Source organism: Chionomys nivalis, chromosome 19 (assembly GCF_950005125.1).
Source record: "Chionomys nivalis chromosome 19, mChiNiv1.1, whole genome shotgun sequence".
NCBI classification, from domain to species: Eukaryota; Metazoa; Chordata; class Mammalia; order Rodentia; family Cricetidae; genus Chionomys; species Chionomys nivalis.
In genome coordinates, this window is record NC_080104.1 from 20,036,566 (window position 1) to 20,059,898 (window position 23,333).

The window sequence follows — 23,333 nt, forward strand, 5'->3', positions numbered from 1 at the left end:
CTGGGTGGCTAGCTACTGGTAGAGCACCTGCCTAGCATGAATGATGCTCCAGGTTCAGCCTTCAGCCTCATAAAAATGATTAAAACACCAACATCTCTATTTATTAAAATATATCCTGGTGGCTAAATATAATCAGTTGTTCATGAGACAGCATCATTAAAAAGTCAAGGTTTGAATCATCTCGGGGTTTACAGAGGCTGAAATCACATGGGCCACATGGGCTTCTTTTTGCTATTTATAAACAGAGTAATGGTAGTGATCCCTATGTTCAGGGACTTTGAGAACATGACCCATTAGGTTTGGATTTTTGACTCGGTTATGAATTAAACACTTTTGTAGGATTCCTGAAGGCTGATAATTCTAGACATGTAATCCTTTGATCAAGGTTTTTTTTTTTTTTTAATTTTGTTCTACATCAGAAGGTCAGGTTTACATTTTCAATCTATGATTCTTGGTTCTGTATGGACCTAAAATCATCTGAACCTTAGACTTCAGGTTTCATTTGTAAAAAGCAGAGGGGTGGAGCAAGCTGAAAGCCTACTTGCTCCCCAAATGGAAACTGTGCAATGGAACAACCCCCCAGAGTGCTTTTCCTTTTTCTGTTCTCTCCCTTGGGTTTGAAAATTGAAGTCATAACATTAGCACTATACCACTGAGCATAATGTCTATGGAGACAAAAATGGAGTAGATTTGTTCTTGATTCAAAAGTGAGTGCTCCCCAATACAAGACGTTAGGACTTGGTGCTGTCTTAGCAACATCAAGCACAAGTATGCCGTGTGAGTATCTGCCTCCTCTCATATGACAAGAGTTGAAGCTTTTCCTCTCCCACCTTGATGACATAGAATTTTTGCATATTAAATGAACCTTACACACAGCCAATCTCTTTTAGTTTACCCATCTCCCCTCCTTCCTCTGTTGCGCTGTGCTTTACAGAATTGAGTCGTTCCAGCTCATTCTGAGGATGTCAAGTCTAATAATTTTGAACTATGTGAGCCAGGTTGAAATGGATGTAAATGAACCAAACTTTCAATCAGATGTGATTGGAGCATGAAGTGCTATGGGTTCATTGTAATAGAAACTACAAGAGTTTAAAAGGCTTAGAATAACTCAGACTAAAATATCTTGGGGTCTTTTTCCATTTTAAAGAGAATTGGATAATTCTGTGTGGTTGAGGACGGGCAGCATAATAGAAATAGAGAAATCTGCAGTTTCTCACCAGGTAACTACATTAGCAGCGAGCTCATAATACAGTCTGTTAGCTGAAAAAAGCATAAAGAGACTTCTGTTTTCCTATGAGGAGCTACATGCACACAGTTTTTTTTTTTTAGGTAATTATACTTAGCTACTGCTAAATTCAGTTATTGGAAAATGCTTTCTACCCTGTATCGCCTTCAGCAATAATGAGAAATCACATGAATGCTGATTATTTTATAATTGTTTATTAGCAGAGGCAAACATAATCAAAGCTGCCTTTAAATGCAGCCTTCCTCTCAAGATGTACCTGCAGGACATGGTATTGTCGTCTATTAGAATCCTGAATATTTCTGCAAGGGTTTCCCATTTGACTAATGGTTACATTCAATGATTCTTTCATAGTTTCATGTTTTGCAGTGACAATCTTTCTGGATAACATATAGGATAAAGTGCATAGCATAAATATTATACACAGTTGTTACATCACAGAAACTGTATGCATATTCACGTATATACAGATACATTTATAAAGATATATGATTCACTTACCAGAATTAAGAGGCAACTTGAAGCCAATTTTGTGTGCTCGGGGATGGTAGAAAACACTGACAATATCAAGCAACCAAATACAAGGAGAAAACTGCAAAATAACAGAAAAGAGAAGTTTGATGAGAATCACGCAGAATCCTCACAAAGCAAATAAAGCACCAGATCCACTTGAACAGGAATGAGCTAAATAATTACTGAGCATTTTAAATACCAGAGTGCAGTACGATATTTACTATAAGAGGGTTTTTCTCTTTTTCTGTAACTTTACTGACAAAGACAAGATTGTTTGTGCTGTGCTGTGTGTTGTGTGGTTGTGTTGTTTGATGCTGTATTTAAATGGTAACGTTCAGGAATCTGTAAATTTCCCACACAACTCCTCTCTAAAAGGAACCCCAAGCAGGATTGAAGAGTGGGCATTGCTCTTTGTTCTGGAGATGTCTATTGCGGCCACTCTAAAAAGCAGAACACACTTTTGTATTTGTCAAGTCTGTAAATCATGAGGCATTGTACACTATTATTGCTAAGCTGAGCACACACTGCCAGAGTCTGATAGTACTTATGGACTCTAATTTGTAATTTCTTTATATTGATAGGAATAGCAGGGGGGAGAAGGTAATTTTTCTCTGCCACCTGTGCACATTGTTGCTCTTTGCAGCCAAATAGCTAGAGGAAAGGACTTGCAACTCTGGCTACTCACAATTTAATGGCAGGGATCAGAAGTAATGAGCAAGTACTTTCTTTTAGTTACTTCAATGATGTTTCTATGAATACGAAACTTCTAGGGTCAAGGCAGGGCTATGGATGGGGGCTGAGCGCCCACAGAAAATCTCAAATAAAAGGGAAGTCTGTTCAAAGTTGGAGTTGAAAGCCAGGCTATCAAAATAAATCAGAACCCGAGTGAAGTGCTGTAGACTAGATCTCACCATTACTTGTGTCCAGAAAATTCCTATAATAAGGTCTTCCTGATTTCAGAGGAATTAAACTCTACCTCCTCATAGCTTGTACCCAAAAGATTTACAAGTCCCTTTACCATCCTAGACTCACAGTGCCTTGATAATTATCAGGGATTGATTAAATATGGACTGAGAAACAGGCTTTAATGCTTATTAAATTGTTGAAAATTTCATCTATGTGTATTTACATCATTTCCAACCCCACTTTCCCCCTTTAACACTTCCTATGTTGGTCCCAATTCCTCTCAAATCCATGACCTTTTATTCTGTAAATGTATATGACATATATCATGTATATGTGTAAATACATAAAACCCACTGAACCCATTCATTGTTGCTCATATGCATATGTATTAGGGGCAGACTACTTGGGACTGGATAACCTATCGGGGAGTTAGCCCCTAGAGAAAATGTATTTCCTCTCCATCAGCAGCCACTGACTGCCTATAGTTTTTCATGTGACAGTTGGCCTTGTGAAACACTGGTATATTGACTGTCATTGTCATTTTTCAGGACTTGTTTAGGCAACCAAGTTGTTGAGATCTAATGGGCACAGCATGCCTTTCACCATTCAGCACTCTTCAGACACCACCCAGCAGCAGGTGTGCTGGTACTCTGGTTTATACAAACCTTCTGCTCCTTCTTCCACAATGGTCCCAGAGTCTTGGATACAGGGGTTGCATTGCAGATATACCACTTATGATTATTTTTATAAATAAGGTTTTATTGTCACTGACATGTTGTGTATGTCAGCTTTCATATTAAAAGTGGAAAACAAAGTAGTTATAACAGTCAGAATGAACTGCAAGTGTTGTGGGATGTTTGTGTGAAGATGTATTGCTGTGATTGGTGTAATGAAAAGCTGAACAGCCAGTGGCTGGGCAGGGAGTACAGGCAGAATTTCCAGGGAAAGAAAGAAGGAGGAGGAGGAGGAATCTAGGAATGTGGGTGAAGATAGAAGACATGGAAAGGAAACAGGAGGTGCAAGATGGGAGAGAGGTAGCATCCTGTGATAGAATGTAGATTAATATAAATGGATGTAAGTTATAAGAGCTAGTTAGGAACAATCCTAAGCTATAGACCGAGCTTTCACAATTAATAAGAAGTCTCCATGTCATTATTTGGGAACTGGCTGGCAGGACAGAAAAAGACTCAGTACATGCAAGAATGAAATATTTGCTACCTGGCTTCTTAGAGAATGTTTCCTGACTTGTGATTGATAATTTTTCTTATTGTGCTGGAATGAAAACCTTGAAACTGTGGGACAGACAAAGGTCTCCCTTAATGTCCTTTGTGTCAGGCATCTGTTACAGTAGTAAGAAAGCTGACTAACACAGCTACCTTCTTTTCTAATATTGGATAGCTTTTGTGCCAGCATTCTGTCATCACTGGAGATACCTAGTTTAAGGCTACAAGCAAAATACCTCCATGCTCTAGCTGCCCAAGGCTAGGATGGTCAAGCACGTTCATTAGTTCATTCCTTCTTTTTTCCTTTAGTACTTTTATCCATTTATCCAACCAGCAAATATTGAGTATGTAGTGATAGGTAGAGTCATGGGGATATCACAATAAACAAGGTAAATTCTTTGAACCATTTTTTTTTTTTTTTTGGTTTTTCAAGACAGGGTTTCTCTGTAGCTTTGGTGCCTGTCCTGGAACTAGCTCTTGTAGACCAGGCTGGCCTTGAACTCACAGAGATTCGCCTGCCTCTGCCTCCCGAGTGCTGGGATTAAAGGTGTGCGCCACCACTGCCCGGCTCTTGAACCATTTTTGACAATGTAGGTTTATTAAGGTGCCCAAAACAGTAAACAGAAATAAACATGATTAAATCTATGAGTACTAACTGCAGTGGTAGGAAAATATAGGTACATAGGATCATAATGGAGAAGAAGGTTTAGGCAACGTGGATTGCGCAATTTGTGACTTCCAGTGCAAACTGAAGATAAGGGGCTAGTTGTTTACAATTATTTCAAATTTCATGATGAAGATAAGCAAGCATGGAACACAGTTGGACACTATTTTAATTGTGGGTCTTCATGAGAACACAGAGGTTGCATGTCTGTGGGACTGAACCTGGGATAAAGGAGACTTTGTGGAGAAGATACTGATCAAACAGTTCTGAAGGTATAGATGGAGCTAGTGAGCAGATTGGCTGGGGAGTAGGAATACTCTAGTGCACGGGACTGTATGAAGCAAGGTGAGATGCAAGCATGTGCTTAGACGTCACTAATTCATCAGCAATGGGGAGATAGTGAACACCTGCAGGCTCGGTCATCTGGTATTGGAAAAGATTCAGTAGGGGCAATCCCATAAATCTGTCATTTCAGTTCAGCAGAAAATAAATATTGAATATTCTGATTATTTGGAAACACATCATGCCAAGATTGCTGTGTTCTCTGATCAACTGAGGAGTCTCTACCTATAGGAATTTCTAAATTTCTACACACAGGGAAGTGTACAAGGTGTACACACAGATGGTAATGAAAGGCAGAGTTGATGTTTGAGTTAATCTTCGGGGGATGGGGGAGGTTTCAGCATGGTACATTTACTAGAGAAACACATCCCAGAAGGAAGTACAAGAGAAGACTGCAAGCTAGGAGAGGATTTCTGTGGAGAGTCTCTACTTAGTTTAGTAGCTATTCAATGATAAAGGCAGTCAGTACTGGAGTCCTTAGAGTTTCTGGTAACATCTACCTTGACCTTGCCGAGCGCCAGACTCAATCCTGTACTTAGACCCAGTCTGTGCTACAACTCCATTAATTTTTGTTTCACAAAACAGAGGGCAAATATTTCTGGTCCACTGCATCTTTTTGAACGTTGAATAAAAGAGACAATGGCGGGTCACTGTCTGTTTGAGTGTCCTTGTTTAGGTCTACAGGTTTCCAAGGAATTTACACATAGAACTTAGGGTGGTTTGATCATGGAGGCTGACTTTAGTTTTCACTATGATGGAATCAGCAGTCCTCTTCATGACTTTGTTACTTAGAAATTACAGATATTTTCATATCATATTTTATATCAGAGATAAAGAAATCACGATTGTTTCATCTTGAATAGTGATTTTCCTAATCATTATTTTACAATTATGGCATTTATTAGACCCTAGGTACGGACCATTTTTAATACATTAATATAAAGAATATACCTTGATATATTATAAGCATGTTTGATACTTCAACCCTTCGATTTCAACATAATTTTATCTTTTGTAATTATGTGTATTTTATGCATTTAAGAACATTCTGATAAAGGGCTTATAGGCTTCATTAGTCTACTGATATATTCATGATATACCCATACAAAGGATTAAAATTCTTATGGTGAAAGGTTAGGAATGAAGGACCACAAACAGGAAGATGGCCTTATTCAGTAGCTATCAACAACTTGCCAAGGTAACCTTAATGATTGACTTAAAACTACCACGGGAAGAACATATTCCTTCAAAATTATTCTATAACAGCTTTTGGCTTTTATTTTACCTGGTGTTTCTATTTTTTTCAGATAAAATCCATGCTTATCCAAATTTTTTATGCCATGCTTCCTTTTGGAAAGCACTGATTATTTAAGATGAGAAGAGCATTTATGAGAAAGTAAATATTATCGGTTTCAAGGCTTCTCTGTCAAGCTAAGAAAAGTGCCATCAACTTTTTTTTTCTTTTAGTTAATTAAGAATCCGTTTCTGAGATTTAATTTAGCAAGAAGGTTGAGCTAAGAAACACAGGTTCTTGTTTGAACAAATGATGTCCTGATTCCAAAGCCTGTACTTTCAGAACAAACAGGTGCACTTAGCTAGAATTAAAATGACATGCAAATAAAGCACTCAGAAAAGCTCAGCTGACACTTTTCCAGAGGAACCTCGGCAGGTTATGTTATTTTCATACACACACACACACACACACGTACACACACACCCCTCTAGTCATTCATAAACAACTAGGAATGATTCAATACACAAACAAGACACAGAGCTTTTATCTCACATTGGCATTTCATGCAGCTTCAGCAGGTACAAACAGGCTTTGTCAATCTACCCAGAAGGTACTCTTCCGTAAATATTTTGGTGGACTCTCCACTTTGCTGAGAAATACTTGGAGGAATTATTTATAAAATAAATTAGCCACACTTATGATGTTTCATATAATTTCAAGTATTTCTATGATGAGTTAGGCACTTTAGTATATTGTATAGAAGATGTTTATATGTGCATCACAGATTATAACTGAAGCATGCTCGCTGGTACTTCTGACTTTATACAATCCACTGGCCAACATGCATGTGCCTGGAGGTTGAGCTGTCTAATAAATCAAAGCCTCATGACCAGATAGGTGGGGTTAAAGCTTACTGTTGACTTTTATCCTAAGTTTATCTCCCTTTATAAACTTAGTGCTTTATGAAATGCCCTTGGTATATAATTTTTCCACGAAAGATACAGTTTCCCACTGAAGGCTCATCATAGAACATCCCACCTTCACGGCAAGGCAGCAAAACCTTAACATAACACTTTGGTGTTCTTCATAGTGAGTTCATCGAGGCCTATGTATTAATACCCTAATATGATTATCATTATAATACCTGTGAAGTTCTAACATAAGATGTTACACATTACATGTGGCATTCGAAGGCAATCAGAGGATTTGGGAAATAGGGATTTTGCTTCTTTACTGTATTTCTGAGCAAGGCTCTTTTTTTTTTTTTTTTTTTTTTTTTTTTTTTTTTTTTTTTTTTTTTTTTTGGTTTTTCGAGACAGGGTTTCTCTGTAGCTTTGGAGCCTGTTCTGGAACTAGCTCTTGTAGACCAGGCTGGGCTTGAACTCACAGAGATCCACCTGCCTCTGCCTCCCGAGTGCTGGGATTTGAGCAAGGCTCTTGTGAATGTAAATGATTGAGAACTTGGTCTAAGGATCCACAAGCAATCAAAGACCTTTCATCAGAGCAAAGGCTAGACTGTGTGTAAACACAGTCTTGGCCATACTCAGACTGAAGCTGGCTTCAATGATCCAGTGAACCGCATGACCAGAAGCTTCTCTCTCGCTTCCTATTGGCGTTATCTTAAAACATCAGTGAAAGACATTTGATCTGTTTCTCTTTGAATCCTTCTAGTGTCCTGAACTAACTTTATGCCCTCTTAGGTCTGTTACAGACAACTCCTATACATGGAAAACAGTTTCCTCCCTGGAGTCAACTCCATCGAGAACCTTTGCCATTGGTCCTTCAGGCTCACAACTACAGAATACGTGCACCCCTCCCCCCTCCCCCCCAGAGAGTACATCATATACTTAAAGATGGTTTTACCCTGGCTTCGCCAGCAGTCTTCTGACTCAGTATACTGGTTGTCTGATTTGCATAGGAGCCCATGTCCAGATCTTGCACTTCCCTCACCACCATGCCCTAAATACACCCAGTCTGTTCCTGTGTCCCTTGATGTGAGACTCTGACAACGTGTGACTCTCCAATGTAAGCAAAAGATCTGGCATTTAGTTACCAATATGAAAAAGTGCCACTGTTGTTTTTTTTGCCAGGAAACTCAAGTTCAAAATTTCCACTGCCCAGATAATAGCAAAACTCTGATTTCAAAAGGACTATCTTAAGCACACTTTAGTTCCTGTCTCTTTGCTGCCACAACACAGAACCTGGAGTGAATCTGAACCCTACTGACCTGCGTCCTGACAGTACATCCATACTGGTCCTTAATGTAATTACTTTTTGTAAACCATCTTTGATTTTCTGCTTCTTCCTTGAAAAAGAATAATGACCGTTCAACCAACATTTTGAGAGTTTCCCAGTATTTCACATTGTATTGTTTTCTGGAAGCATCCCAGTATTTTATTGCAAAAGATATCTATCTATCTTGCTTCTGGAAAAAAAAATGGCAAAGCCAGGTATCTTTGAATATGCTCGCATTATGGCTTTGGTTGCAAGGATGCTCAGATGTGAAATTGAAACTCACGCTAATCATGGTCCATTCAGTTACTACCAAGGATGCACATGCCCACGGCTGTTCTGCCTTTCCAGCTTCTATGTGCTTCCCTATCATCATTTGATCTCCTCTGCATTGTTCCTGTCTGTGATGCTCAGAGACATCGTACTCTAAATTCTAAGTTTGTGCTCCCAAAGGCTTTTGGTTTCAGCAGGAAGATAGACCTCTTATTGCTTTTATCCATTTGCACACACGCGCACACACATACATACACCCACTCAATAGCCTCAGCTCTTTTCTGCATGATTCAGGGCAAGCTCAACCAAATGACTAAAGATGCGAGTGATGAAGCTATGTTTTCATCTATCACCACTCTTTGAAATGAGATTGTTAGTACAGCCTGGAGTTCCATTCTTTGTTGAGAATCAAGTACACGGGCTCAAATTTAAAGCAAATTCAAATGAAGAGGCTTTGCTCACTTGCATTCAAAAGTCTTCACATTTATTACTCTCTATATTATTATGTTAATCTCAGTTCATTTATCCTTAGCAAGACCTGCCAACTCCATTTTCTCAGAACCTTCAAGTGCCCGACGTTGTCTTCGGGATTTTACTTTCAATGCTGTTTGTCTCTGGGGAGCTTTTCCCAGGGACACGGTCTATGAAGGGTCCTGTCATCCTGTCAAAATTTCTCTTTCTATTCCTTAAGCACATTATAAAGCACTTTACAATGCTTTGCTGAAATCAAGACATTTTATCTACTCTGTGACTCTGTCACAGCAAGCTGGTTACCCTATCCAACTGAAAAATAAGCATAATATAATGTTCTTGCTCTTGGCAAATTTGTGTTACTTTCTAGTAATCACAGTTACTCTTCTGAATTTATTATAAAATATTGCTTAATATTCTATCTGAAGTATTTCTAGGGATTGCCGTTGAGCTTATTGGTATGCAGAGTACACCCTACTTGTTTTTCCTTACTTGCGTTTTGATTATCAGAATGTTTCTCTCTCTCTGAGAATTTGGAGGCCATTAAATTTCTACAGGATTATTAAAGATTATTAATTAAAACCACTCATTATCACTCACAAGAATTTCAATCTTTTATAGTAAAGTAAATATTGGGCCAGAAATACGAATTCACAAGTAACCAACATTTAAAACCATTTTATATTTTCAGTTTCTCTTTTCACAGTTTTTTTAAACGGCTTAAGTTTGAAAACGTATGATGTCATCAGTGGAAAAGAAGGACCCAGTTAGGATTTGAAGAGCTTTGATTTGTCTGTGACCATAGTAATGGTGACACGCAGTCACAGAATATTTCTTCTCTAGTCCTATCTTTAATTCCTCACAAAATACCACGTAGGCTAATTTAAAAGTTCATTGGAATTATCTTCAGAAAGAAAATAAAACAAGGCTTTATTATTGTAAAACGTCACCCCATTATTTGAATTGTGTGTGTATCTCTGTGTGTGTATGTTTGTATGTGTGTGTATCTTATGTCTGTGTGTATATGTGTGCATGTGTGTGTGCTGGTATATCTGTGTGTATGTATGTGCTTGTATGCATGTGTGTATGTTTGGGTCTGTGTATATGCACTTGTGTGTGTAACTGTATGTCTGTGTGTATGTACTTATTTGTGTTTGTATGTGTGTGTAGTCTATGTGTGTGCATATGTGTGCATGCATATATATGTCTCTCTGTGTATGTTAATGTGAGTGTGTATGTGTGTGTGTATCGGTATACATGTGTGTATGCCCATGTGAGTAGAGATGCCCCTGGAGGCATCTACTACTTTTAATCACCAAGTTATCTCTTCAGTCCCCCAAAAGGTTTTCCATTGAGGGTTGTAATTATCTGGGCTAACAGGCTTAACAGGCTTATAGATTTCCTGGGCTGAAAAGATGGTTCAGTGGTTAAGATTGCATTCTGTTCTTCCAGAAGATGTGAGTTCAGTTCCCAGCACCCACATTGGGTGACTCACAACAGCCTGAAAGTAACCCCAGGAGATCTGATGCCTTCTTCCTGGGTTTCTTGAGCATCCTCCAAACATACACATAAATAAACATAAAATAAATCTTTTTTTTTCATAAAATAAATCTTAAAAATCAAATTATAATTGTGTTCTTTTAAAAAATGAAAGAGCTTCTGCTCTCTTCATAGTTAAAAATATAAACAGGAGCTGGGTGTGGTGCAAAACATTTTCAGTCCTAGCAGTCAGAGGGCAGAGGCAGGTGGATCTCTGCATCTGGGGCCAGAGTAGACTACCGAGCAAGACAAGGCAATCAGAGCTACATAGAGAAACCTTGTCTCAAAAACCAAACAAAGAAACAACAGAAAAAAAAAAAAAAAGGCAAGCTGGGCATAGTGGCTCAGTTCTGCAATCTCAGCTGCTGGGGAGGCTAAAGAAAGTGGACCACAACTTTAAGGACTGCCTAGACCAGCCTTGGAAAGCTATGTCAAGATAATAATAATACTGAAATAAAGAGCTAAAGATAAGCTCTGTTGTAGGGCACTTGCCTGCGTGAACATGGCTCTTGGTTTCATTCCCAGTACTGTACAAAGCCAAGCAAAACAAGCCCAGTGTTGAGAGTGGTGACTCAAGCTTACACTCCCAACACTTGTGAGGCTAATGCCGGGGAATGGGAGTTGACGTTCTGGATAACATAGTAAAATGGTTGCTTTTAAAAAAATAGAAAGAAAGAAAAGGAAAAGAAACTGAGTGGTTTTGGTTTCTCCCAGTGGTCTCTCTTTCCTACTTCTTCTTACAGGCCCCTGTCCAGCTTTTCACACCATTTGCTTTTGTTATGATTTAAAAATCGTTTTTCTCTGTTCCATTTCTATGTGCTAATTCTGTTCTCCTTCAGTCTGCTATTAAAAGGGTCGGTCATGACCTCCACAAGAGCAAGACCTCCGATTGGGAAAGAAGAGACTCTCCTCCATTGCTGTCCCATCCATTGGTGTCACACATGTATCTGAACTTGAAGATACTCAGTTGGATAGGATGAACTGAATGGATTGTGATCTGTCCTAAGGTGAGGGGGGCAGGATGGCCTAGCAGACAAAGGTGCCTACGACGCAGCAACAGAAGCCTGATATCCTGAGTTCAACCTCCAGACTCTTCTACCCTCCACAGGTGCACTATGGCATGGCCCCAACAGAGTAATAATCATTAGTAAAATTCAAAACTATATCTATAAAATATCACATGGCTCTCCGCTAACATATGTAATTTATTTCTGTGTAATTGTTTTTGGGTTTAAATCAATGAAAAAATATACACATGTAAATTTATTTTATACAAATGAGGGCTGATGAGAAGCCAAGGACAATGGCACTGGGTTTTGCTCCTACTTCATGTTCTGGCCTTCTGGGAGCCTAGCCAGTTTAGATGCTCACCTTCCTAGACCTGGATGGAGTGGGGAGGACCTTGGACTTTCCACAGGGCAGGGAACCCTGACTGCTCTTTGGACTGGAGAGGGAGGGGGAGAGGAGGGGAAGGAGGGAGAGGAGGGGGAGGAGGGGGAGGGAAATGGGAGGCTGGGAGGCGGTGGAAATTTTTTTTTTCAATTAAAAAAAAAGAACTCAATAAATTATATATCAACAAAAAAAGTAATATAAAGTAATGTTGAAAATCTCATCTTTTGCCTCATTTTAAGTTTTAAAGTTAGCATACAAAGTAACACCGTTTGTTAGGGCGTTTTGATACATATGTACCCTGTCATTGCTGCTTAACTTCTTCCCATCAAACCGTCCTGAAGGCTTTCAGGTTATATGTATTCCATCACCCTCTCTCTCCTTCAGTCTGGCCTCCCTTATGTTCTTATTCTCCTCTCTCCCTGCACTCTTCTTACCCTGTGCACATGCGCACTCACCCACCCACCCACGCATGCAACACACACACACACACACACACACATACACTTGTATTGCACCTATGAGATGAAACACAGTTTGACTGAGTCTGGCTTGCTTCACTTAACACCATGACTTCTGGTTACATTCATTTTCCTGTAGCTGTCATGGTTCCAATTACGTTTTGGGATGAATCGAATTTCAATGTGTTTATGTTCTACATTTTCTTTATTCACTTGTCAGCCTGATGGATACCTAGACGAATGCTCACAGCAATAAACACAGACATCTAATTTTCTCTGTGGCATAATGTGACGTCATTTAGGTACATTTCTCAAATAGCTAGGTCGCATGGTAGTTCTAAGTTTAGACACTGATTTCCTCACGGGCTCTTGTGGTCTACCTTCCAAACAGCTGTGTACGAGAACTTTTATTTCCTCCACATGACCACCAATGTTTGCTGGAGTTTTCTCCCTTTCTTCCTTCCTTCCTTCCTTCCTTCCTTCCTTCCTTCCTTCCTTCCTTCCTTCATTTATTTATTTATTTTTTTGTGAAAAATAGAACTTTTATTTGTCACTAATTTACTTACTTTCTTTTTCTAAAACACATTTTCTTTATTGATTCTTTGGGAACTTCACATCACAATTTCGCTCACCTACCAGTCCCCCCATATTATCCCCCAGCTCCCACAGCACCAACCCAAAAGAAAATAAAAAATTAAACCAAAACAAACAATACAATCAAACAAACAAGCAAAAACAAGAACAAAATAAACCAAAAAAAAAAAAAAAACCACCAATGAACCAACAAAACAAAAAGACCCTCGTCGTTTCTCCTTCTCCCCTGCCTCTGAAACACCTTCTTTGTCCTGATGGCACTGAGTGTAGCCTGCCATACAGTACACACCCCTGTCCAATCAGCTGCACTATTAAGTGCTCATTGTAATGAGTCACACGTGTGGTTCAGGGCCCCTGACCTGACACCATCATCACTGGATCCTCACTGGAGCTCCTCAGGGATACCTTGATACCACCCCAAGTCAAGGAGTTCCTGCTGCCACTGCTCCACCCGACCAGTCTTCTCACAAGCTCCAGCAGGTCCCAGATGGGGAAGATGCCAGGGTGGGCCAACCCAAGACCCATCTGTGGGTCTGGAAGTTAGCTCTGCTGTTCATTCTGGGCCACTGGAGGCATTCACCTCAGGCAAGGGGGCAGCAGTGCCAGCTCCCCTATGCCCATGTCTACAGGGTGGATTCTCTCTTGCCTATGGTGAAGGGTGGGACTATCTCTCCCAAGAGCCAGAGGGTCGGGGTTAGTTCTCTTGCTGAGGTGTCCAGCGAGAGGCAGGACCAGCTTTCCCTGGGCTGGTGAAAGGTGGGGCTAGCTCAAGATGGATCTCTGATTTCATCACACATGGTTTCTATGGCTCCCTGAGGTGACATGGGCCACAGATATCAACACAGACCCCAGCTGCAGCTGGATCATGGGCCCAGTCATGACCCTCAGCAGCTGCTTGGGCCTGGACAACATCCTGTTTCCAGGTGGAAGCACTGGACACTCAGATGGGATAACTCTGGTGGCGGAGTGGCCCCAGACACCACCAAGGCCTCAGGTTGTGGCCCCAACCCCAAAAGTGTCTATGTGACCTTTGATGGCAATATGTGATTTGGAATTCAGCACCGAGCCCTGAATCATGACCCTTGGACACCAACATGGACTCAGGTGACTGATCTGACCCTGGGCATCCACATAGCCCTCAGGGGCAACAGGAGACACATATGCCCACCCAGACCCTGGCCTCTATAGGGCCATGGACCCAGACATAGTCCTCAGCAGCAGCCCGGATCCCGAATGTCACTATTGTCCCAGGTGGCAGCGAAGGTCACCCCAGATCTGCCTGGTCTTAGCAGTAGTGTGGTCCCAGGTTACCAACACAGGTGGAGGCCCAAAGTTCTAAAACCAACGTGCCCATCAATGGCAACAGTAGCCACGGACATCAACCCTGGCTGCAGCAGGGCCACAAACCCAGACATGGTCCCCAATGCAGTCCTGGCCCAGAGGCCACTGTGGCATCAAGTAGTAGCATGTACCACTCATATCTGTATGACCCTGCTGTATTATGGACCTGGGGCACCAACATGATCCCTAGTGGCTTGTCAGACCCCAGGCTTGGGATGGCAGAACAGGTCACCCATGCCAACATTGTTCTGGTGGTGGCACAGCCTTCAGATCCCAACAAGACCACAGGCTGTGGCCAGACCCCAGGCTTCTATGTGGCCTTTGGTGGGCACATGAGCCACGGACCTTGGCACAGACCCGAACTTCTGTAGGGCCACACACTCAGACATAGTCCCTAACAAAAGCTCAGGCTTGGGACAGCTTCATGGCCCCAGGTGGCAACATAGGTCAACTAGATCAGAGTGGCTCCGCAATGGCTTCTGGAAACCTACATGGCCCCAGGTGGCAGCCCAGATACTGGGCATTCTTTTGGCCTTTGGTGGCAACATGGGCTATGGACATCCACACAGACTCTGGCTGTGATAGGAACAAGGAACCACACTTGGCCCTTAGCAGCGGCATAGCTCGGACACCTCCATGGCCCCAGGTGGCGAGTATGCCTCCTACATCAGTGAGGCTGCTCCTCACTGCCTTCATTTCTTCCTTTCTGCCTCTCTCCACAGCACACAAAACATCCATCTTCTCCTTCTCTCCCGTTTCGCCACCACGGATTTGCTCATCATGATGAGATCCACCTGCCCAGCCCCACAAGGGGCCTGGCAGGCCTATCAATGTCTTCTTGCCAGCCAGGGGCCTTGAGGGCGCAGGCTGGCTAGTGACTGGCTAGCCCCTGCCTGAGCAGAACGGCTTTGAGGGGACGGGGTGTGTGGCCTAATTTACTACCTTAATGATTAGCATTCTGGTCCAGGTGTGAGAATCCTAATGAAGTTTTAATTTATGTTTCCTTGATAAATAAGTTTTTGTCACTTGTTTTTCACCTTTTTAATCAAAATTGTGTTTTGAGGCAATTAGCCTACTTGTTAGTTGAATTAGTATTATTTATTTATTTGAAATCTCAACTGCAGTTTCCATCCCTTCTCTCCTAGTCTTTCCCTCCTTTCTGTCCCCTCCCCATCCATTCATTATTCTTCTCTTTCTACTAAGAAAAGGGCAGGGCTCCCATGGACATCCACAAAACATGGTATACCAAGTTGTTATAAGAATAAACTCCTTGCCTTTTATTAAGGCTGGACAAGGCAACCCATTATGAGGAATATGATCCCAAAAGCCAGCCAAAGAATCAGGGACAGTCTCTGCTCCACTGTTAGGAACCCCACAAGAAGACCAAGTTACACATCTGTCACATATATACAGAAGGTCTCTGTCTGTCTCATGCAAGTAGTTTTTGGTGTTCAATTTCTGCATTTTTTATATGCTCTAGATATTAATCCCTCGTCTGGTATATAACTGGTAAAGTCATCTTTCCATTCTGGATGCTGTTTCTTAATTCTGCTCATTGTTCTTCTTGCTGTGAAGAAACTTTTAAACTTTTCATGATTGTGTTTGTTAAGTTTTGGATCATATGCTATGGGTCTTCTCTGGAAAAATCACAGCTTGTGTCTAGCACCATGAGCTTTTTACTCATGACTTTCCCTGACAGTTTCGAAGTTCCAGGTCTCATGGTTAGTTCTTTGATGTCTTTTTAATTGATTCTGTGCATGGTGAGAGATATGGATCTAGTTTTGTTTCCTACATGTGCACATTCAGTTTTCCCAGCACCATTAGTTAAAGAGGCTGATTTGTTCTATTCTGTTTTTAAACCCTTTGTTAAAAATTGGGTGGCTGTAGGTATATATATATATATATATATATATATATATATTTAATTTCTGGGTCCTTTGTTCTCGACCATTTGTTTGTTTGTCTGACTGTGTGCCATTCACAACTGTTTGTGTTATATGGTTTGGTGGTGTAATTTGAAAGCACAGATTGATTCCTCAAAAATTGCTTGTTCTTCTCAACAGAGGAATCTAAAATGGCTCAAAGACACTTAAGGAAATGCTCAACATCCTTTACCATCAGAGAAATGCAAATCAAAACAACTCTGAGATTCCATCTTATACCTATCAGAATGGCCAAGTTTAAAAAAAAAACTGATGACAACTTATGCTGAAGAGGATGTGGGGTAAAGGGAACACTCCTGCATTGCTGGTGGGAGTGCAAGCTGGTACAGCAACTTGGAATATCAGTATTGTGATTTCTCAGAAAATCAGGAAACAGACTCCCTCAAGACCTAGCAATACCACTTTTGGGTATATATCCAAAGAATGCTCAATCATACCACAAGGACATGTGCTCAACTATGTTCATAGCAGCAAGTCACAGCTAGAACCTGGAAACAACCTAAATGCCCCTCGACCATAGGATAGATAAATAAAACGTGGTACATTTACACAATGGAGTAGTACACAGGGGAATAAAAATAACAGCTTGAAATTTGCAGGCAAATGGATAAGTCTAGAAAGCACCATATTGAGTGAGGTGACCCAGACCCAGAAACACAAATATAATGTGTAATCACTCATAAGTGACTTTTCAACAAAAACCAAAGAAAAATAAGCCTACAATTCACAATCCCAGATACATGGGGTTTAATACATGGATCTAATCTACATGGAAGTAGAAACAGACAAGATATTCTGAGTAAATTGGGAGCATGGGGACCTTGGGAGAGGGTAGAAGGGGAGGGGAGAGGAGGAGAGGAGAGCAGAGAAAAATGTATAGTTCAATAAAATCAATTCAAAAAGTTTATTCTAAGCAATTTTAATGCTAATTCTAAAATTCTAAGGTAATGGTTCTTAATCCATTGGTTGTGATCTCCTTGGAGGTCACATATTAGATATCCTGCATATGTGATATTTACAGTATGATTTATAACAGTAGCAAAATTACAGTTATAAAGCAGCAGCAAAAATAATTTTATGCTTCGGGATCACCACATTATGAGGGACTTTACTGGATGGTCACAGCATTGAGAAGGTTGAGAACCACTGGCTTACAGATTGCTTTGATTACCTGCGATCTTTTTATTTCCATATGGATTTTAGTATTGCTTTCCTAGTTATGTGACAAAGAATGTCATTTTGATGGAGAATGCACTGAATCTATAGATGACGTTCGGTCAGTTAGCCACATTTTCACAATATTAATTCAATAAATTTATCAGCATTGGAGAGAGAGCCTTTACCTTCTATTGCCTTCCTTAAAGGCTTAGTATCTTAAGATTTTCTTCTACATTCTTGGTCAGGCCTACCTGGAGGTGTCTTTTTGTTTTTTTTTTTAAAAAACTATCATAAGGGTTCTAGGAAAACTATTTTGATAGCTATATTTACAATTAATTAATTAATTTTTTTTATGTGTGCAGGTGTTTTGTCTACATATATGCTGTGCATCAAGTGTATGTCTACTTCCTTTAGAGACTAGAAGAGGACATTTGGTTCCCTGTAACTGGAGTTACAGACAGTATACACTACCATGTGTATATTGGTAATCAAACCCAGGTCCTGCCGGGCGGTGGTGGCACACGCCTTTAATCCCAGCACTCGGGAGGCAGAGGCAGGCGGATCTCTGTGAGTTCGAGGCCAGCCTGGTCTACAAGAGCTAGTTCTGGGACGGGCACCAAAGCTACAGAGAAACCCTGTCTCGAAAAACCAACCAACCAATCAACCAAACAAACAAACAAAAAACCCCAGGTCCTTCAGAAGAGCATCCATTGGTCTTAACTGCTGAACCATCTCTGTTCAGCCTCAATAGCTGTTTTCAAAACACTCATCCTTCTGAGAAGAACAGACAATGTCTGAATGTAATGGCTGGACATATCCTTGCTTAATAAAACAAGAGTCTGAGGTCTGCAAACTCTTCATCAACCAGGGCATTGTCTTTGCAAACTGTTTCCATGTCTTTTCCAGGAAATATAATAGGGATTGAAGCTCAGAGTATGTTGTTCTGAGATGAGGAATCTAAAATGAAAAGTCATTCCTACTGTTCTATATTCAATGCGAGAAAGAAGACAGCAGCCGACCTGATGTTTACATTTTTGTTAGCTGTTATATTTTCCTCTGAGAAAAACTTCTCCATCTGGAATTACGTATTCGCTTGCTTGTTTTGCTTTCTCTGCTAGCCTGTATCCTCTGTAGCAGCAGGAATCTTGTGCTTGTTGTTTACCTTTATATTTCTGTTATCAAGAACCAAGTTGTGGTACAGGTGCTGATCAATCAATTTATTCATGTGAGTACTACACATTCATCAGGGACTCATATGTCCCAGGTAATGTTCTAGATCCTAAAGCTATAGTGGCAGCGGTGAATAAACCATCAAAATTCTCTACCTCTATAGAACTTTTATTGGGAAAGGCAGGCAGTCAGCAACACAAACACAAACTATACTGTACTAGAGAGAAAAAATCTGAGAAAGAGGATGAATAAACACAAAATAGAAGGCAGGTAGGACAAAGAAGCAGGGAGAGAGAACATTTGAATAGGGGGCCTAGGGACATCTCACCTTGTTGGTGGCATTTATTAAATTTTGAAACATAGATCCCATGATCCATGAAGAAAAGCAGTGATGACTTTGGAGGTCATCTTCCACAGGCCTTTTAGACATTGCTCATGAGCAGACATTTTTGTATTGCTTTCATGTTAATTCCTTGCTTTAAAATTTATGTTGGATCCATGGGGATGTGTCAGCGAACAAGAACATGTGGGGTACATCACACAGTGACCTCACCTGGATCCTTAGCACTCACATACAAAGTTGAATGTAGCTGCATGAGTCTATAACTCCAGGGCTTGGGAGTGGAGACTGGGGTGGCTAACCTAGTTTTCTGAATAGGGAGGCTAGTCAGAAAAGGAAATCAAAACCCTAACTGGAAGATCCGGGTTCATTGCAAGAATCTGATTTAGGAACAAGACAAGCATGACAGATGAGGGCTGTTTTAGCCTCCTCTGATCTCCACACATGAACACGCACACACATACATCATGTTCATATGCACACACACATGCATGAACACACATATACATACATACATGCATGAATGCATGGTTTATGGCTCCCCTCTCTTGCTATCTTCACATAAACTCCATTGTTTCTAAGATCTGCACAAGAACAATGAACTCCTCATTTTCCCCACTGGACACCCTCTAAGAAGGCCTGTCTCCTTTCTTCTCTCTGTAAATTATCATCCTGTGACAGAATAGTGTGACATAATAGGGAACCTTCATGCTTTTCTACGCTGCTTTCCCTACCAGCATGTCAACAAGTCCCATATCAATGCATCCTTAAGTTCCCGCTCTGTTTGTGCAGAAATAGGAAGAAAAGGAGACAGAGGAGGACATAGGGTATGGGGAATGATTGAAAACAGGGTACAATGGCACAGATGCATGAAAATGCCATGTATAATCCATTATTTATAGGCTAATCAAAAATTAAGGACAGAATGAACATAAGAGTAAATGTAATCAAGAACATCAAACTGATAATCTTTGTTCTTACATAAATACAAAATTAAGTTAAAAAGTTCCATTGTCACAAAAATCTCTACATGGGTCCATTAACATGGACACAATTATGACAATGAATTAAGTGACTTTGCCATTGTAATTCTCTCTCTTTTTATAAAGATTTTTATAAATGTCTTTATAGTCAGATATTTAAGAGTGTAAAATATAAAACAATGTGTAGCAAGATCTAAATTCTTCACACTATTTGACTCAGTCTAAGCAAATCCACCTGCCGACTGCCAGTCTAAGAGATGGCTTGGGATTCCATGAGTAAATGATTGAGGTTGATTTATTACTGTGTTATCTCCACAGATGTCAGCTTTGATGAGTTGGACCTCAGGGTTCAGCTCTTGATGACTCCAGTTCCTTGGAAACTCAGCTGTCTTAAATGTGCCGAAGCCCCAAGAAGTTTCCTGGCCACAGCTGATATGCAGGAATGAGTCTTAGTCAAATTCACCAGGCATTTTTGATCATTAAAAGGGTCACTAGTGATCCTGCTGAACTCGGCTGTTATGTTAATTAGCAGACAATACACAATAAGAAAGGGGCCATCTTAGAGGAATGCACTAATTATTGTCATGGATGAAATAAAAGTTATCTGCAAGGGTGAGAGAAAGACCTTTGCAAAGTCTATGTGAACATGCCCATTAAAGTTATATTCTTAAGACGCTAATGTCACTGGAAAAGCAATGCCATGGAAACTAATCCAGGCTAGTAGTTTTGATAGCACAAATCCATATTGATTAAATTCTCCATGCTTTGCTTTGATGGATCTATTAATGACCAAAAGTGAGGTATGGTATAGGTTTAAACATATCTTCAAACATGTTTGCTTGCTGGAATAATTATTTCATAAAATTAAGTGTCATGGCATGACAATCATTGCAATTTCCCCTACTATCATAGCACCTGAAAATGAAAACTAGAATTTCTGAGGTATATTTATTCATTTATTTATTGTTGGAGATAAAAGTAAGAGGTGACAAAAGCATATCTTAAATTTTTTTTTTTTGAATTTTCGAGACAGGGTTTCTCCTTAGCTTTTTTTTTGTAAGTCAACCCAAAGCTATTTTAAAGTACTATGCTTAATAATAAAAAATTATGAATTTGATTGCTTTCAGCAGGGGAGAGCCACATATAGCTCTTATTGAAAACCATTCTTTTTCTTCTCTTTGAAAGCTGCTTTCTGAGAACATTCACACTCCCTGGGAAAATCCCAGCGGGCTCTTTGTCACACATACGTACAAGAGGAGTTCTCTTGTGCAATGAGAGTATTTCAAAGCTGTCAAAGAGTAAGAATTTGAAATCAGATTGAACCAAGCCATGCTCTAGGGCCCAAAGCATGGAGAGTGACTACTGCTTCCGCTCCTTTCCTTTGTCTATGTAAGTAGAGTAGTAAAAGGACTAAAACAGAAGAAACAGATGCTCCCTGAATAAAGGAGTCTTGGCGGTAGACTTTATGATGTGGTACAGCATTGGGAAGAAATAAATCCAGCAGACAATTGTCTCCAGAGAGTAATCACCATAAACTCTGAAACAACTACACATGGAAGGATCTGCCCACGGAATACAGAAGCTAGACTTTGCTCTAGGGACTGACCTACGATGGCACTTCTTATTCTCGGTGACCAGAGTTGAAAGGAAGCTGAAAGGAAATTTCAGCGTGTGTGGAGTTATTGACGTGTTTTATAGAGCAGAGGACTTGGCAAGCAGTGACAGACACCAGACAGCACACACTTTCTCTCTCCAGAAATATATTTACAGACAGTTTTAATAACAGTAGACATTCTTCTAGGGACGGGTAACTGAACACAACGGTGTATTTTCTTTCTGATGCTGTTATACTGATAGATATTAAGAATACCCTTCACACAAATATTTTGTGTAGTCAAAATAATAAAGGTGGTGATAATATGTAGATAGACACCCAGTGCATGGTCAAAAGGAAGATGAAATGTAGCTGTCTTTAATACTTTACCTGCCACAGAGAGTTCTAGAAATTTTTTTTTTTTTTTACTTAAGCTCTGCTTTGTTTCATATACACTATGATGGTAGATGCGGATGTTGTAAAATAGAAAAGTGTTATCTGTATGGATATTTGGTCTTAAATTCTGTTTTCATGAATACTCATTTATATTTATCTCTCCTTTTAAAGATTATTTTTAGTATGTAAGCGTGTGCATGTGTGTGCGTGTGTGCGTGTGTGTGTGTGTGTACTGGTGCCAGTTGCATTTAGAAGAGGGTATTGGGATTGTCTAGAGCTGGTTGTGTGTGGCCCAGCAAGGTCAGGAACCAAACTTGAGCAGTATCTGCTCCCTGAGCCACCTCTCCAGATTCTGTGCTTATGTTTACTTTGCTTTAAATTTTATTTTAAAAATATCTTATCTGTTTTTATTTAGTGTGTATGTGACTGAGTGCCTGTATGTGTCTATGTGTGTATGTGCCTGGCTGGTGCCCTCTCGGGTCAGAAGAGAGTGCTGGATCTCTTGGAATTGAGGTTATAGATGCTGGCAAACAAATGTTGGTCCTCTGTAAGAGCAGCAAGTGTTCCTTACCACTGGTATATCTCTCTAATCCCTCTCCATTCCCCCTCCTAACTTTCAATAGAAATGTAACTCAAATTTTTATTGGTGGTTGACAGAGATACAGTAAATAAACCTTAAAAATCTCCATAACTTAGAACTTTAGTTGTTTCTGGGAACTCTATTTTCTTGCTTGAGTTCACACAGCAGTAGCAAGAAGGCCCTGCTGTTGAAAAGCCACAAATAGTTTCCAGTTCTGGGATCTTGAAAATGTACAAGGTTGTCAGGAACCCAGAAGTATCACCTGCACAATCCAGGAAAAAGTGCATTATTTTCCACTGCTTACCAGAGAATCTAGGCTATGTTTTCCACACCACTTATTGCCATTTGCAAGAAAGGAAAGGAAGGTAGCTTTACAGTAGGAGATGGTAAGCATTTTTTTTTTCTATAAAAGATCAGATAGTAAATATTTTAGGCCTTGGAAAGCATATGGCCTCTCTTGCAGCTCCTCAATGCTATATCTGGAGTGCAAAAGCAGCCACAGGCTGGAAATGAATGGATGTGTATTCTGATAAAGCTTTATCTGAAAAACAGGTGGTCCACCAGCTATAGATGGCTGACGTTGGCTTTAGACTGAAGGCTATGAAGTCCTACCCAAACCAGAGGCACTATTGGTAGGTGGTATTTTCTGGGACACAGGGAGTCTATTTCCTTTAAGGAAGTGGTCCCTGTGATTCACTGGAAGTCCCATGAATATATAGACAGCACAGACACACTCTACAGGTT

General features: G+C 40.3%; 1 protein-coding gene across 3 annotated transcripts in view; it reads right to left on the reverse strand.

Annotated features, from left to right (window-relative positions):
- Positions 1-23,333, reverse strand: part of Kcnq5 (potassium voltage-gated channel subfamily Q member 5) — a 516,987-nt gene that overhangs the window by 175,359 nt on the left and 318,295 nt on the right. For all 3 annotated transcript variants that reach the window (XM_057794704.1, XM_057794703.1, XM_057794702.1), the window contains exon 2: positions 1,745-1,835. In XM_057794704.1, coding sequence (XP_057650687.1) covers positions 1,745-1,835 — 91 coding nt within the window. The remainder of the gene's footprint in view (positions 1-1,744; positions 1,836-23,333) is intronic.